Source organism: Octodon degus, unplaced genomic scaffold, assembly GCF_000260255.1.
Source record: "Octodon degus isolate 3935 unplaced genomic scaffold, OctDeg1.0 scaffold00094, whole genome shotgun sequence".
Classification (NCBI taxonomy): domain Eukaryota; kingdom Metazoa; phylum Chordata; class Mammalia; order Rodentia; family Octodontidae; genus Octodon; species Octodon degus.
The window spans coordinates 5,174,946-5,191,139 of NW_004524670.1; the positions used below are offsets into that span (position 1 = coordinate 5,174,946).

The 16,194-nt window shown below is 35.4% G+C and overlaps 1 protein-coding gene across 1 annotated transcript in view; it reads left to right on the top strand.

Annotated features, from left to right (window-relative positions):
• Positions 1 to 15,902, top strand: part of Fsd1l (fibronectin type III and SPRY domain containing 1 like) — a 103,763-nt gene extending 87,861 nt beyond the window's left edge. Inside the window, exons 12-15 of the mRNA XM_023722940.1 lie at positions 5,092 to 5,192; positions 5,608 to 5,859; positions 9,260 to 9,348; positions 13,419 to 15,902. Coding sequence (XP_023578708.1) covers positions 5,092 to 5,192; positions 5,608 to 5,859; positions 9,260 to 9,348; positions 13,419 to 13,541 — 565 coding nt within the window. The 3' untranslated portion in view covers positions 13,542 to 15,902. The remainder of the gene's footprint in view (positions 1 to 5,091; positions 5,193 to 5,607; positions 5,860 to 9,259; positions 9,349 to 13,418) is intronic.
• Positions 15,903 to 16,194: the final 292 nt, after the last annotated feature.

The following is a 16,194-nucleotide window of genomic DNA, read 5'->3' on the forward strand; positions in this document are numbered from 1 at the left end:
ATGACATTATATATAATGGGCATAAAGAATACCAGAGGAGGAAAGAAAGAAGAAGTGTATTCAACCAACCTAGACCTGCCAGTATTGAGATGGTCAGTTAGGACAGTGAGCTAGACTGAAAGTAGCAGCCAAGGCATTCTGATTTACTGTGATAGCATGAGCGGGAGGCCACTGAGGATAGCTGTGTGCTGAGCCCATCAGCAGGGATCACAGTAGAGTGTCTTCTCACCACTAGAAAGCCCTGGACTGAAGACTCCTACTATTTTGTGAATCAAAAGTAAAAATGATCAGGAGAGAAGAGGGTTAAAACTGGAAAAAGTGTTAAGATGAGTTAAAAATGTATCTTCAGATCTCCTCCACCCTTAAGGAGGTATCCCTAGAGATACCTAAAAAGTATCTTCATGTAGGGATTCCCTCTGGTAAGTCTGTTTCTGAACAGAGATAACTAGACTAGGAATATAGAAATGCCTAGGAGCATGTTGGGGAGTGGGCTAGAATTGCAACCACCTATAGAAACTCCATATTAGCTGTGCAAAAATACGATATAAGCAAGACAACTGCCCTGTGCAGCCCATTGCCATACCTGTCCCCAGTCTGCCAGGTAAAACATTCATAATTTGCTGTGTTTGGGCAAAAAGATCACACATAAGATTTTGGTCTGAAATTAGACTCCTTGAAGGTTTTCTAGATGTGTGTTAGGATCGGGAGGACCTTCAATAACTGAATGGTATTTGGGCCAGTTCTTGAGGAACTGGGAGAATGTATGATACTTGGACTTGTAGTGAGGAAGGACCAACAAAAGAAAAGACACTGAAACCCCTTGTGGCCGACTGGAAGCAGATCAAGACCTTGTAATGCCAGATTAAGACCTTCGTAGACAATATAGAAGAACATAATGACTGTAAGAAGGGTGAATCAGGGCAAAGTTTTATCTTGTAATAGTACAATGAATTGGGTAGGAAAGAGCTGACTCAGAAGGCTAGTAAAATGGTCTAATTTAAAGATGCAAAGAGCCTTAATTTAGATAGTTAAGTAGCCAAAGTATCAGCAAGAGAAGCAAGGGCTAAGATTACGATTTGCATAGGTGGTCATAGCAGTTGTATTTCTTCCAAAAAATGTACATAGATTGGGAAGGTTGGCATTCTACCATGGAAAAGTTCTTACTATCTTTTCTCTGAAACTACACTGGGATTCTCAATATTTATGTGTTTTTCTTTTCTCCATGCTTGCCTTAATTTCTTTCTTTACTGGTAAGTTACAGTTTTTTCTTAAAATTGTTTGTATTTTTGGTTACCAAATGAGCACTTAACCATATTTTGAAACAATACTAAGTAAATATTTTACCTACACAGTATAAGTTCCCCTTGCTGTTTATTTCTCTGAAATATTTTATTTGTATTGTACAAGTTCCCCTTGCTATTTATTTATCTGTATTAGCTGGGAAATATTTTTCAAAATACATGTTTATTCCTAGTAGACATTTGGGTCCACCACTGGACTCAGTGGACTATCAGTGTATTTTGAAAGATTTCCGGGTTGATTCTGATGTGTTATGCCTTCTCATGAGGTAATTTATTACAAAATCCCAAAGCCTTGTGCCTCTCAGTATAGGACTGTGGAAAGTGTAGGCTCAGGAAGGTGAAGCTGGTCCTCAGGTAAGTACCTCCCAGTCATTTGCTCAGCTGGCACTCACTCGCACACCCACCTCATACAGAAGGTGGAGAGGTAAGATACGGCCCTTGGCGCAGCTGTTGGCCGCCCTGCAGCTGTTCCACAGCCAAGTTTCTCATGTGCTGTAGTAACTGTATACAAAGGAGAGCAACAGTAGACTGCTTAAGAACTGTCCATTCATCATCATCATCCTTTTAATCTCCAACACTTGTTAGGGAAGCTTTTTTGTTTACCGTCAGTGGCTACTGTCCCTGTTGAGCACTAAAATCTATGGTGAACCAGGAAATTAGCATTTCAAAGCTCCACAAGTGGACTGCAGGGGTAGCTCCATAATCGAAGGCTTGTCTACCATGTGCACATTCTGTTCCCCAGCCCTGCAAAATAATAAAAAAGGAAGGTCCTCAACTGGTTCGGATGTGCCTCCAGATTTGAGAGCCTCTGGATTGGTTCACTTAATTCCCTCTCACCTCTAGTTATACATACACTGTAACCTCTTAGCGCCTTTCATATGATTCTTGCCTACTCACTCATAATAAAATGTCTCTCTTTGCTCCATCTCTCAACTGCAACGTGGCCATTAGTCATCACTGCTTAAGTTTAAGGATAGGATCGGCAATACAGGAAAGCATTAGAGATTGAAGTTAGATCTAACGAGAAGCTAGCAAAGGTTACATCCTAAACAATACATTTTATACTCATCCTTTAAAAATTAGCAGCAGAGCTCAGCAGGTCTGCCTGAGTTCCCCGGAGTGCCAGTTCTAGCCCCCCATGCTGCCCCCTACCCACTCTGACAAGATGAAAGAAACTGTCATGAACCAGGAAAAACTTAGCAACCTGCAGCCACACATGCACATCAATGGGAAAGGAACTGCTTGCAGAAACAAGGCGGTTCTTTGAGCAACTATACCAGATGATGAGACACTTCAGTTCTTATTAAAGGAATTAGGGGTAAACTATCTCTGGTATTGAAAAGGTGAGTATGTTTGCAAACCAAGTCACAGTTATCCACTTCAGCAACCCAGAAGTTCAGGTGTCTCTGGCAGCACTTCTCCTGTTACAGGCCCTGCTGAGATGAAACAGCTGACAGAAATGCTACCCGGCACTTTGAACCAGCATGGTGCAGTCTAACTAGTTTAAGGAGACTGAAGCTGTGCCCAAACAATCAGTGGGTGGAAAAGCACCGCCTGCTACTGGGCAGGATGATGATTAATTTAATAAATAAATAAACAAAAGAAAGAATTCTTCAGATGAAACATTTCCAGAAGCCTGATCTAAATGAGAAGTAGGAGGGAACCCTGTGATTTCTTCCCAGAGTCCTGCAGCAGCCTCTGTGGCATCTGTGGATTCACCAGTTTTGAAACACTTTGCCCTCTCCCATAGGATAATGAAAATAGAGATACATTTGCTGTTTTTTAATTTTGAGGAAAATGCAGTATTTTCCTGTTTAATATTTGAAAATATACAGACCTTGGGTAAGCAGGTTTTTAATATTCGTTATCAGCTTATATAAAAAGAATCAGAAAGCTGTGATGAGTTTTTTAAACTTTACGTTTACAGAATTTTACTTTGTTACTATTCACTACTCTTGAGTATTTTTATAGTACTGACTTAGAAAGCTGGTCACACCAACCTGGTCAATCCAAACTTTGGAGAAGTTAAAGTCATATTTATTCACAATAATGAATGTAACTTTTTCTTCATTTGAATTTATTTGTTTACTTCTGTCCTTTCCCAATCAGATTTTATTTTCTTTTCCCCCTTCTCAATAGAAAGAAACTACTGCCCACCCGAAAACAGCTTTTACAGAAATTTTAATCTTTCTATTCTTTCACCTCTGTTTGTGCTGTCCATTCAAACAAGATAGTCAGTTATTCAGATACATATTTAAAGAATTATCTTTGCAAAATAACTTGTTATCCTTTGGAAAGAGCTAACCAGATCATGTAAATACTAGAGCTGTTGAGTTACAGTTGTGCCACCAAACATACTAAAAATGTAGAAGATGTGGTCCTGAGTTTAGTTTTGTTTTTGGCACTGGTAAATCTGCTGATAGTGGACAACATTTAAATAATGTAGATAAATCATATTTTTAAAAACTTTATATTTTTATTCTTGTTTTGCCTTTGTCAGGGAATCGTATTTCAATATAAGTTGACAGCTTATTAAAATTTAACTAAATTGCTTAAGTGCCTGCTTAGGCAGAGCACAGTGACCAGGGTTCGATCCCCAAAGTGCCATGCCAGCCCCACCCTGGGGCACACTGAGATGGCAATTGAGACTAGACTGGGTATGGCAGCGCATCCCTATAATCTCAGCGATTGGGAGGCTGAAGACAGGAGAATCACTACAAGTTCGATCTGTATAGTAAGACCCTGAAGACCCTGTCCTAAATACATTTAAAAAAATAACAAAATCTTAAGAAAAAAATTCTGGTACATCAATATTGTAAAAATGGCTTTTATTTCTAATTGGTGGTGGGAATATACATAGGTATTTCTATTTCTCCTGATTAGCTTTATTTCTCCTTTTTTTTTTTTTAAAAAAAAAAAAAAAAAAAAGCTTTTTTTTTTTTTTTTCCTTTTTTTGGCGGAACTGGGGATTGAACTCAGGCCCCTGTGCTTGATAGGCAAGCACTTATTCCACTGAGCCATCTCCCCAGCCCAGCTTTATTTCTCCTGATTAGCTTTATGTTATTCTTAACCAAAAACAATAACATACAATAAGAATAGAAATATATGTATGTGTATGTGTGTGTGTGTGTGTGTGTGTGTGTGTGTATTCAATGTACTTAAAATGTTATTTAAAAATCTTTGGAACTCAACATATTTTGAGTTTTTGAGACTTGGTGAAAAGCCTGATACAGTCCAGCTTGCCGTATCGTAATTTGGTATGAGAGGAGATCAGATTGGATATTTTCACTTTGATAGGACATGCTTTATAATACTCAACATTATCCTGTACACCAAGTTAGACAATTTCTGTTTCTCTTTCAAAGAAGAAAAGATCCAGAACAAAAATACCTATGTCTAGTCTTTAAATGTTTCTTAGTTCTGACTAGAAGCAACAGCCCAGTTTTTTGCTTTTGTTTAAATTTGCAAAAAAATAAGCTATAGCCCAATGTCTTCCTTGATTTCTTTTTTCCTTCAGTAAGTCTTGTCTCATTTTGGCATTTTTTTTTAAATTTCAAGTTTGTGTTCTTTGTATATGCCTCACTCAGTCTGCATGACATCAGTATGTTCAGCCTGCTTTGTATTGATGGCTTCTTATATTCGGGTGTTACAATTGACAGCTCTCTATAATAATTCAGAATACAATGATGCTGTGTCTGTGACATTAAAAATCTTTTCAAAGATTTATAATTTTAGTTTATTAAACATTTCTAGCATAAAATATTTTTCCTTTTGTTTCTCGTTTATATAGAAGTGGTACGCCATCCCCTAAACGGACATCTGTAGGCTCGAGGCCACCAGCTGTAAGAGGCAGCAGAGACCGCTTTACTGGGGAATCATACACAGTACTGGGTAGGATTAAATGCAATAGTTCTTCATGACCTTAGATTAAAAGCACCACCACACAGTGGTGGGTGTTCTACTTGCTTAGCAGATCACCTTGTTGTCAATGAATCTTCACAGTAGATTTTCCCACTTGAGAGCAAATTGTGGTATTTTCAAATTGGTTTATTGGTACCTTTAAAACTCTACTTCATTTTACATAATGAGACCAAGGAAGAAAAGTTATGAAGCCTTTTATATTCAGAAAAAATATAAGTATAGTTGTAGTAAGTACTGTGCATGTAGTGCCTGTGTTGCTAACACAGTTTTGTAGAAATACCAGTTGAACTGAATTTTTTGTGTCATTTGTGGAACAAGTAACAGGTAAAAGTCTGTGACTCATAAGGAGTAAGAGAGTCAAGCCTTCCTTTCTGATTTTTTGTAGGAGACACTGCTATTGAAAGTGGACAACATTACTGGGAGGTGAAGGCCCAGAAAGATTGTAAATCCTACAGTGTAGGTGTGGCATACAAGACTTTGGGGAAATTTGACCAGCTAGGAAAGACAAACACTAGTTGGTGCATCCATGTCAACAACTGGCTACAAAACACATTTGCAGCAAAACATAACAATAAAGTCAAGGCCTTGGATGTTACTGTTCCTGAGAAAATAGGTGTATTTTGTGATTTTGACGGGGGTAAGTTTCTTTTTCTCATAAGTCACTTTATCATAGTTGCTTGTATTTTAGTACTTTATTGTAGTTGTTTTTATCTTTAGCAGTCCTTTATACCAAATTTTTATTAGTACTATAGCAAGAATATTTTGGCCAGCTAGGCTTTTTTTTTTACCAATGTAATCTCAGTTGTAAAATTCACCATAGGGGCCGGTGAGATGGCTCAGTGCAATACGTGCTTCCCTGGCAAGCGCAAGAGCTTGAGTTCAATCCCTGGTTCCGCCAAAAAAAAAAAAAAAAAATCACCGGGAAGTTGTATGATGTCTGCCTAGAGTCCTATGAAAGATATATGTATCTCTCTCTCTCTCTCTCTCTCTCTCTCTATATATATATATATATATATATATATATATATATAATAGTGAAATGGATTTACTTAACCTGAAATATTTGCTAATTATAGTCTTATACACTAAAATTTCTTCTGTGTGTTCTTCCCTTACTGTTTTATTATGTACTTACATGGAATGGTGGAGTCAGATTTTTTTGACTTGAAGCAGACTGTAGAAATTACCCAACCAATCTTCCACACAATATAAAATCATTGTTCAACTACTTCTGCAGGGAGTTGCCACTCATGGGCTTCAACTTTTTAATAGGAAGTTTATTGTCTTAAGGTGATAGAAGTTTATTATCTAAGACTGTTAGAAGGCTGGCTGTTTGTTGAGCAGATATTGGGTAGATTTTTCTAAAATGGATTTACTTTATTTCTCTAACTTCTGAGACTTAAATTTTGCCACCTCAATAAACACAGAATTACGTTTCCTCCTCATTTATATGGTAATTTTTATTTGTTAAAAACCACTTAATTGCTGCTTTGAGCCATTTTTTCAAACTGTATTCTTTGTTACTAGCTGTGTCTTTTACAACTTCATTTTTCCATATTATAATCGCCTATGGCTGTGTACAGTGTTCATTGTATTTCTTAAAGGCTATTTCTGTGACCAGAACAGCAGCGTGATCGGCAACACTGTTTCTAGTACTATGAGTTAATAGTGCTGATGCCATGTGTTGCTCCTAATACATAGATCTTTTTTTTTTTCTTTTTTTTTTTACATTTTTTTTTTTTTTTACATAGATCTTTTTTTCCCAGAATTCTGGTAAGATTGTGATTGCTTCCTAGATTAGGACATATAGGGGTGATTCTTCATGTTTACAGTTCAAGGGAAAAATGTTAAAATTTATCCTTTAGTTTTAACTTAAAAGATTTGGGTTAGACTTGTCCTATTGAAGTCATCTAAAAATCATCTTGAAAATTTATCTGTTGAAAAAATTATTAAGGTGTTTTTGTATTTGGTAAATATCTTTTCTAAGGTTATCTAATTAGAAAACTACTGAAGATAAAATATTGAGCTACATTACAAAATTAACTCCCCAGATGTTTCTCTCCAAGTTAATTCTTTAATAATAATAAACTTAATTGTTTTAAGTAGCACTATGTCCAGATAATTCCATGAGCTTAATCACTAAAAAAAAAAAAAAAAGGAAAAAATTAGTTTTGGCTTGACTTAGTTTTAGTGATGACATGTTAAAATAGCTGTGCTCTCTCTTTTGCTAGTTACTTTGAATCAGGTAAAACATTCTCCTCAGAATAAGTGAAAAATTTATTGGGACACTTTTTTGTTCTGATTGAACCACCAAGACAGCATTTGCTTGCTTCTCTTCCTTCTCTCCCTTATTTTGTGATTCCACAGAGGTAATAATAGTAAGAAGTAATACGGGCAGCCTGCGGGACCTATCCCATAGCCGGCTGTCTGTTATCACTGAAAGCGCTTAAAGTTTCGCCATCAGTGGCCTAGAGCATAGAGTGACGCAGGGAGAAGATAGAATGTAGAATGAATCCAGTTCTGAGAGCATTAAAAAAAAAAACATAGTAATCTTTATGAAGAGGGGTGGTCCTATATATTTTAGAAAAGTATAGTCAATGATGGTGATTTAGTATTAGTAATATTAATAAATGATTAAAATGGAAGAGATTGAAAGCACAGGTAACAAAACTTTTCATGAGCAGTCTTTAAGCAGTACAAGGCAGGACTATGTCTTTTTTTAACTATTAAATTGTTACTGCCTGCAAGTGCTGTTAACTCAGGAAGTCCTAACAAGTGTCAAATGAATGGTACAAAGGACTTAAGCAGTGGGAGTTAAGAATAATGGATTTGATGATGTGTTTATAGGTTTTAGTAATTAAATATGGACTGGAGCAAAGAGACAAGAGTTAAAAATGAATTTGAGGTGCTAGCCAGTGCAACGGAGAAGGTAACAATTGTCAGTGGTACAGGGAAGGTAGGGAATCCTGGGAGTAAATAAGATGACAGCAGGACACTATGTGGGATTCTTAGCAAGCATGTTGAAATTTAGTGTTTAACTCAGCAGAGACATAGAGTTAAACTAAATATCTGAGTTAGCATCCAGAGTGACTACTGAAGATTGCATAGGACAAAATGTTTAAGCATTGTATATTCTTCTGGGTACTAACTTTATAAGCACATGCAGGTTGCTTAATATTTTGAGGTTCTATTATAAAATAATTTATAAGGGCTGGCCAGATAGCTCAGTGGATTAAAGTGCCTGCTTAGGCAGATGCAGGTGCTGGGGTTTGATCCCTGGCCTGCTGTGCTGGCCCTGCCCCCAGGGTGCACCGAGATGGTGATTGAGACTGGGGTCTGTAATCCCAGCACTTGGGAACCTGAAAAACGGGAAGGATCACTACAAGTCCGATCTGTGCAGTGAGACCCTGTAGACCCTGTACAAAATACATAAAAAGTAAAAGTAAAATAAAATAAAATAACGTAAATAATATATAGATGAGTAAGTAAAATAGTGATAAATTATAGAGAAATAATGGAAATCAGGAGAGGAAAACTGGATTTGGGCAAATTAGCAAATTGATTGATACTCAGGTGAGAATTATTAAGTCTAGTCCTTGAGGGTTTTACTATTTTGCCATATATAATTATTTATATTCTTTGCTTTTTTAAATTTATTTTTATTAGTCTATGTTTGTAGTAATGATTCCATTCATCATAGGAAATGGGTACATGCACATAACACACCTCCGTTCTTTTTCTTCTTATTCCTCTTCCTGTCTCTCCCCCTCTTTCCCTCCCTTCATCCTTCTCTTGGCCCCCTCTGCATTTCCTACTATCTGTATTTTATTTTGTTTTTTAAATTGTTTGTGCTTTAGATTTCTCCTATAAGAGAAACCATGCGATATTTAAGTGTCTCTTTTCACTTAACATTATTGTCTTGGGGCAAAAATTAATGCCAAAGTATTTTCTATATTTTTGTATGATTATCTGTTAGAATTAAAATCAGATGTTACAGTTGTTTGCATAATAAATTGAGGTGTTTTTTTCCCTTTTAGGTCAACTTTCTTTCTATGATGCACACTCAAAACAGTTGCTGTATTCCTTTAAGACAAAATTTACTCAACCAGTACTACCTGGTTTCATGGTTAGTACCTAACTTATACTTTATTTGGCATGGTAACTTTAAGGAGGGTACTCTGCACTGTGTTATTCAGAGGACCAGACTATCTTATTTTTCATTCATCTCCATTCTCTCTTTCCCCAGTTCACTCTCTCCAAACTCTGATTTTCTACATATTTTTGAATATTTCACAGAAGTTGGTGCTAATATATTACATAAAGGTACACAGATGATAAACAGGTGATTTGAGGAATTTCCACAAGATTGCATTTACCTTTGAAGGTAGCACTTAGAACAAGAAATGGGACGCTGCCAGTATCTAGGAAGCTCCTTGTCCATTTCCAGTGTTTAGTGGCTTTTACTTTAAAGAGTAACCACTGTCTTGAGTTTTAATGCCATAGACTGTGCCTCCTGCTCAACTTTAGATAGATGGCATCAAATTGTCTTTTCAGCTTAGCACTGTTGGATATATCTACATTCTGGCATTATAGTTCATTCATTCTGTAGCTGTGTCGTTTTCTGTGACTGTCACAGTGTCCCTATTCTAATTCAGTTGGATATGTAGGTAGTTTTCATTTGGAGGCTATATACACACATAGATAATGGCAGGTCTACTCAATTGCAAGCTGATTTGTGGTAGAAAAGTTCACATTTCTCAACACAAAATTAAACATGATTTTGAGTTAATTTCTTAAGAAATTTCTTCTTATTTCTGGTTCCAGTGTCCTAACCTTTTGCATGTCTCCATAAAACTAGGCTATTGTGGCAAGTTCTGGGCTAGCTAAGTCACCATTATTTTGGCTAGAGTGTTCCTTAATTTGGGAGTTACTTCTGCAAATCATGATGGTGTATTTCAAGTGTAGACTTTGTGGGCTGTTTTGCACATGTGTTGTTCCATCATTACCCCTAAGTAAAATCCCCCAATATGAAGAGGAAGTATTCAGGATAAATGTGTGCTTATAATACAGAGCTTTTAAATTTCAAGTGATAATTTCTTATTCTAGATGCCATAAAATCTTAAGCTTAAAATAATGCTAATAATAAAGACCCCTAGTTTTTCCTTATAAAGATAAAAGTAGTGAATAAAGTTAATGCTTTAGGAAAAATACTTTTAAACACTGAAAAGTTTGTTTCTTTAAGCTTCACCATATACCTCTTCTGTATTATGTATTTTTGGCTGCTTTTCCAAATTGGTCAGTCAGACTAAGTATTTATCACATGGAAATAAGAAAAGTATTATTTCCAATTCTTAGTTGTATGCTTATAAAAGATATTTCAGTTTGAATCAATCTCATGTAGTTATATACTGAGTTTATTCATAGTTTTTATCCAAATGGTGAAGCTGTAATTAAACATTAGTCATAGATACTTTAAGAAATTATTTTAACTTGTTAAAGCTTTTTCCTTCATTGGAGGTTTATTTTTATTAAGTAAACAAATGTTAATTTATTTGTATATGGGTTTAATTTGTCAGTATTGTACCTTTCTGTGATTCTGACAAATTCATACAGTTGTGGAACCAACACCATAGTCAAGATACACAACATTTCCAGTACCCTAGAAAATTCCTCCTAGGTCCTTTGTATTGGAACCCTCCCATTACACTCAGCCCTCCTATTTTGTAAACAGTTGTTAGTAATTAAAGTTTTGCCTTTTCTAGAAAATCGTATTAGTAGTGTGGTAGACAGCCTTTTGGTTGTGTAACACAGTGCCTTTGAAATCCGTCTGTGTTGTGTGTGTCAGTGTTCTTTTTTTTTTCTGCTGAGTGTTTCTTATATGTTTGTACCACAGTTTATTAATTGGTCATCAGTTTAACAACATTTGGGCTCTTTTCAGTTTGGAAAAGTTATGAATGAGGGCACAATAAACATTCACATGAAGTTTTGTGTGAACAAACATGATTTCATTTTTCTTGGGTAGGATTGCTGGGTTACATTACAAATATATGTTTAGCTGCATGTGAAAATGTTTGCCAAAATGGCTCTACCATTTTTGTATTACTACCAGCACTACATTACAGTTTACTACATCCTTGCATTTGGTGTTGTAGATTTTTCTTGTCCTTAAGCCATTTTAATAGGTATATAGCAGTATTTTACTGTTTTATTGTTTGCACTTTTATAATGTTAAATGATGCGGCACATCTTTTCATGTATTTATTTTCCACTCATATAATTTCTTTGGTGGCGTGTGTTAAAATCCTTGGCTTGTTTTAGGGTATTGTTTACTTATTACAGCATTTTAAGATTTCTTTGAAGCTTTGAATATAAGTCCTTTATCACATATGTGTTTTAAGGATATTTTGCATGAGGTTTTTAAGTCATCTTTTTGCTTTCTATATAATTTTAAGTAGATTTTCATTTTGATGTGAAGGCTAGTTTATCCACTTTTTACACATTTATGGATGGATCACAGAGATGTTCTCTTTGAAGTTGTATAGTTTTAAGTCTGTGATACATTGTGAATTAATTTTTTTGTATGTTGTGTGCTTTTAAGTTTTTTTACATTGGGTATACAATTTTTCTAGTACTCTTTACTTAAAGAAAACCTTTCTCCATTGATATTCATCTAAATCACTTAAATATTTTATTACCAAAAATGTTATCTACTGGCAGCAATTTTATAACCTGAATTGCTTTTATACTTTGAGAGTCTATCATTATTGAGTCTGCTAGTGTTGAAAATTTAGAATGTTGATTTTACAAGTTATATATTTCACAGGTCAGCAGATTTTTTGTGTAATACTCTATTAGCAGATATTGAATACTTCAGGATATAATTAAAAGTGAGAATACTAGAATTTCCCTTGCTTTAAGCTTGAGTCTGCTCTGTTTTCATACTCTAAGTCACTTGACTGTCCAAATCTGTTCCTTTATCCTGGTGCTCTGTTGCACAAGCAAAGTAGTTTTATCTTTCATCAACTCTTTCATATTAGTAATAATTAGTAGAACACAGAAAGTACATCTGGGACATGGAGACAGCCCAGAGGTCTAAGGGCCCTGCCTGGCAAGTGCAAGGACCCGGGTACGATCCCCAGTACCACACGTCATGCCAGCCCTGGAACCCCAGTCATGCCCTGCCAGCCACCAAAATTGGGCATGGTGGTGTATGCCTGTAATCCCAGCACTGGGGAAGCTAAGACAGGAGGATCACTAAGAGTCCGAGCTGTATAATGAGACTCTGTACCAAATACATTTAAAAAATTTAAAAGACAGTAGTACATCTGGATGCTATCATTTGCAGTTTTCTTGGAAATTTTTATTAATTTATTGTATTTATTTTTATATTTTTTGATATTGGGGATCGAACTTAAGACCTTGTGCTTGCCAGGCAGGCACTGTGCTGCTGAGCTATATCCCCAGCCCCTCTTTATTTTAAAGATGGAAAAAAAAATTCAAAACAACATACTAGGAGAGTAACAAAGGTTAATACATTGCGTGTTATTATCTCTAAATTTGTTAGTTACTCAGAGTACAAGATACAGGCATTTAATTGTCCAAATATTAGCACAAACCTTTCTTTGTAGTAAACTAAGAGAAATTAATAATATAACTACTCTATTTTGTGTGGATATATGTATTTTTTTTCTTTTTCCTTCCTTCTACTTTCCTCCATCAGAAATTCTTAAAGTACTGTAAGAGTTGTAACTGGTAACGAGATAACTAGGCAAGAAGCTTACCGTTTTTACTATGTTAACAGAGGGATGGTAGGTTCCTGTGATCTAAGGCTGCATCTCATTATCAAAACTGAGAGCACCTATTAGGACAGGGAACTTGGTTCTGTGTGGACTTGTGACGGTGGCACTCACAGTGGCCATATTCTTTGCCTCTGGGTTAACCCAGGTCAGATGAAATTTCTGAAGCTGAGTGCCCTCTCCAGCATGCATTTTCAGTAGGTTTTCCTATTACAAAGACTTTCTTTGGCCTCTGGTTCTGAGAGAATCTTGAGCTACTTTTTCGCAGCTCTAATATGGTTATCAGTTTAGGACTTGTTGATACATCTGTAACATTTTGTGCTTCAAACAAGTTTAAGAACCACTGAAATTCAAATATGGCTAGAAATGTGACTGAGGCTTTGTTTTTGTCTTTCCTTAGGTGTGGTGTGGTGGACTTTCTTTGAGCACGGGGATGCAGGTTCCAAGTGCAGTGAGAACACTTCAGAAAAGTGAAAATGGAATGACTGGTTCAACCAGTAGCCTGAACAATGTTCCTCAGTAACACCTACTCAGGTCTACCCTCTCCCGACTGGGTGCATTTTCTGTGCAGTTATAAATCACAAGTTTGTGAGTGGCGGAAATCAAGTTTGCTGTGTTCTGCATAAGACCTGGATTCTCAGCTTAAGCATCTAGTAGGCAGCGCTTGCAGGACCCTACTGTGCAATATCATAAAGCAGGCAGTTACCAAGCAAGAAGCTGATGCTGTGAAGGGGGACAGCATTTAACTATTCATAGAGAAATGCATTTCTGTGTTTCATGGGTTGCTTTGGCTCTTCCAATGTTTATATATTCTAATCCTAGGATCTAGAACAAAAGCTTTCAAAATTTGCTTTCCTATTTTCTTGTTTCTCCTCTGATTCACCACTATCTGTTACTCAGTTCTTACAGTGAAAGTATCAGGAATGATGGAAAAATTGTTAAAATGGATTTTCTCCTATAAATAAGTTGAGTTTTGCAAAATTGACATTTATCACCTAGATTATACATCAGTATCCCATATATTGGCATATTGTTCTTGTGGTTATAATTCAAAATAGAGTAAGAAAAATTTACAATTTAAAACCATCCAAATTTCAGTTTTGTGTCTTCTGTCCTGTCACAGTAGCAAAAGGATGGTCTTTACATGTTGTTCTCTTTAGACTTTTCATTCCATCACTGTGGATGATGGGTAAGATTTTTTAGAGTCTTATGTTTCCTGACTTTGTTGGGTAGTTTAACCCCAACTTTAATGGTCATTTTTAGCCATTTGTGGTGGCTGAAGCTTGTAATCCCAGCAGTCTGGGAGGCTGAGACAGGAGAGTCAGAAGTTTGAACCTAGCATTGGCAGTGTAGATACCTTGTCTCATAATGAAATGGTTTTAAAAAAGCATTGAGGATATAGTCCAGTGTATTCAATCTCCAATACCAAAAAAAGGTACATAGTTATTGCTGATTTTTAACATCACTTACAGGAATAAAAGTATATTGAAACAATTATATGAAGTATAGAAAACAATTCTCAACTTTTATCTAAGAAAAATAAATTATAAAGGGAGCTGCCAACAAGTATTGTAACATATGGAATGGGTTAAGCAATGGTTTTTGAATAAGTCTGTATATTTATGATTTCAAATATATATATTCAGAAGATACTTTTCCTCAGTCCTTTTGTTGTATTCATTTGCTTTCCAAAGAGCTGTAATTCTTCCAAAACTCAATACAGTTTTCCCAAACTTGAGGAAAATATAAACACGTAAAACCTGTAATTGACTGTTGAACAGAAAAAAATCAGTTCTTAAAAAGTTTATTAAAATGTTTAACTGAACTTCTTTGAGCCAAAAAATAGCAGTTACAGTATTTAACAATTTCTTGAACATTTTAAGGAAATCAATTTGTATTTTCTTTAATTTTTGAAATTTTTCTCTTGTTCTTTCATTCTTATATTAAATATCTTGTGCTGTGTGTAACAACTTTTCCCTAAGAAGTCATTGCTGCTAATGAGCTGCTTTCTGTATAAAGACCTGTGTAATACTAATCACTAATTTCCTCTTAAAATTTACTGGTTACTAATATGATGTTTTGTTCCATTGTTAAAACATTTTGTGTAATTTTGACCGAGGCCATTGTTTTTCCCAAAAGACAAGTATTTGCACTGACTGCATTTGGTGATCATTTTAAAGCCTATCAGCAGTTTAGAAAGTGAAGTATGTTAATTGATAGTGTTTTGATTCTCTAAAAATTTTATTTTTGTTTCTCGTATTTCAAAAGAAATTGTTAGATATTCTGTTCCCTGTAGAAGTGGTATTCCAGGACCTAAGAAATTGGTTATTATCCCTTTTCATAGATTCAAACCTGAAAGCAGTGATTTAGTGGAGTTGCTTTATTTCAGTAGCTATACAGTATAACTTAGAAAAAATGATACAGATAAAGCTAGATGTTCTAGTATAGAATTTTTTTACTCTTACATGTTACATAATGTGTCTTCTCATTAATTCAGTGCCTTTTCCTCTAAGCATGCTCTTGCTCCACGCCCTGTGCAGTATCAACTGATATTGAAGCCAGGCAGCATTGTAATATGGTGGTGAGGGTCATGCAGAAAAGGAAGTATTAATATGGGGCTAGAGGAGTGCATATTATTTTTCTTGTGCTCATGTCATCATTTTAACATTTTTATATAAAAATTTTAACATTCATTTGTAAAATGTGTATTTCTTTGGAAGGCTTTCTTTCTCAGCAACTTCGCAGGAATAAATATAAATTCAGTAAATCCAGAGCCCAAGTTTAAGTTTACATCATGTGTAATTTTTCGAATTAATACTATTGGTACTTCAAAATAAGGATTGGATGGTTTCTCTCTCTGCTTCTTTTCCCTTTCTCTGCTAAACATGTGTTTAGTTTTCAAATTTTTAAAGTTCAGTTATTAAATTAAACATCTCATTTTGAAATGTTAAAAAAATAGTGCCTATTTAAAGTCTCAGAGAAACTACTGCATATTCATAACATTCTTATTGACTTGTGAGTTAAAAATAGAGTTTTTACTGACTACACTGTGGAAAGTTGGCAAATCCTTTCAATTTTTGTTGTTGTTGTTGTTTGTTTTATTTACCCCTTGTTTTTACCAGTTAAACATGACTGCTTTCTGTAAAGGAAATGCATGAGAGTTGACTGCAATGGGT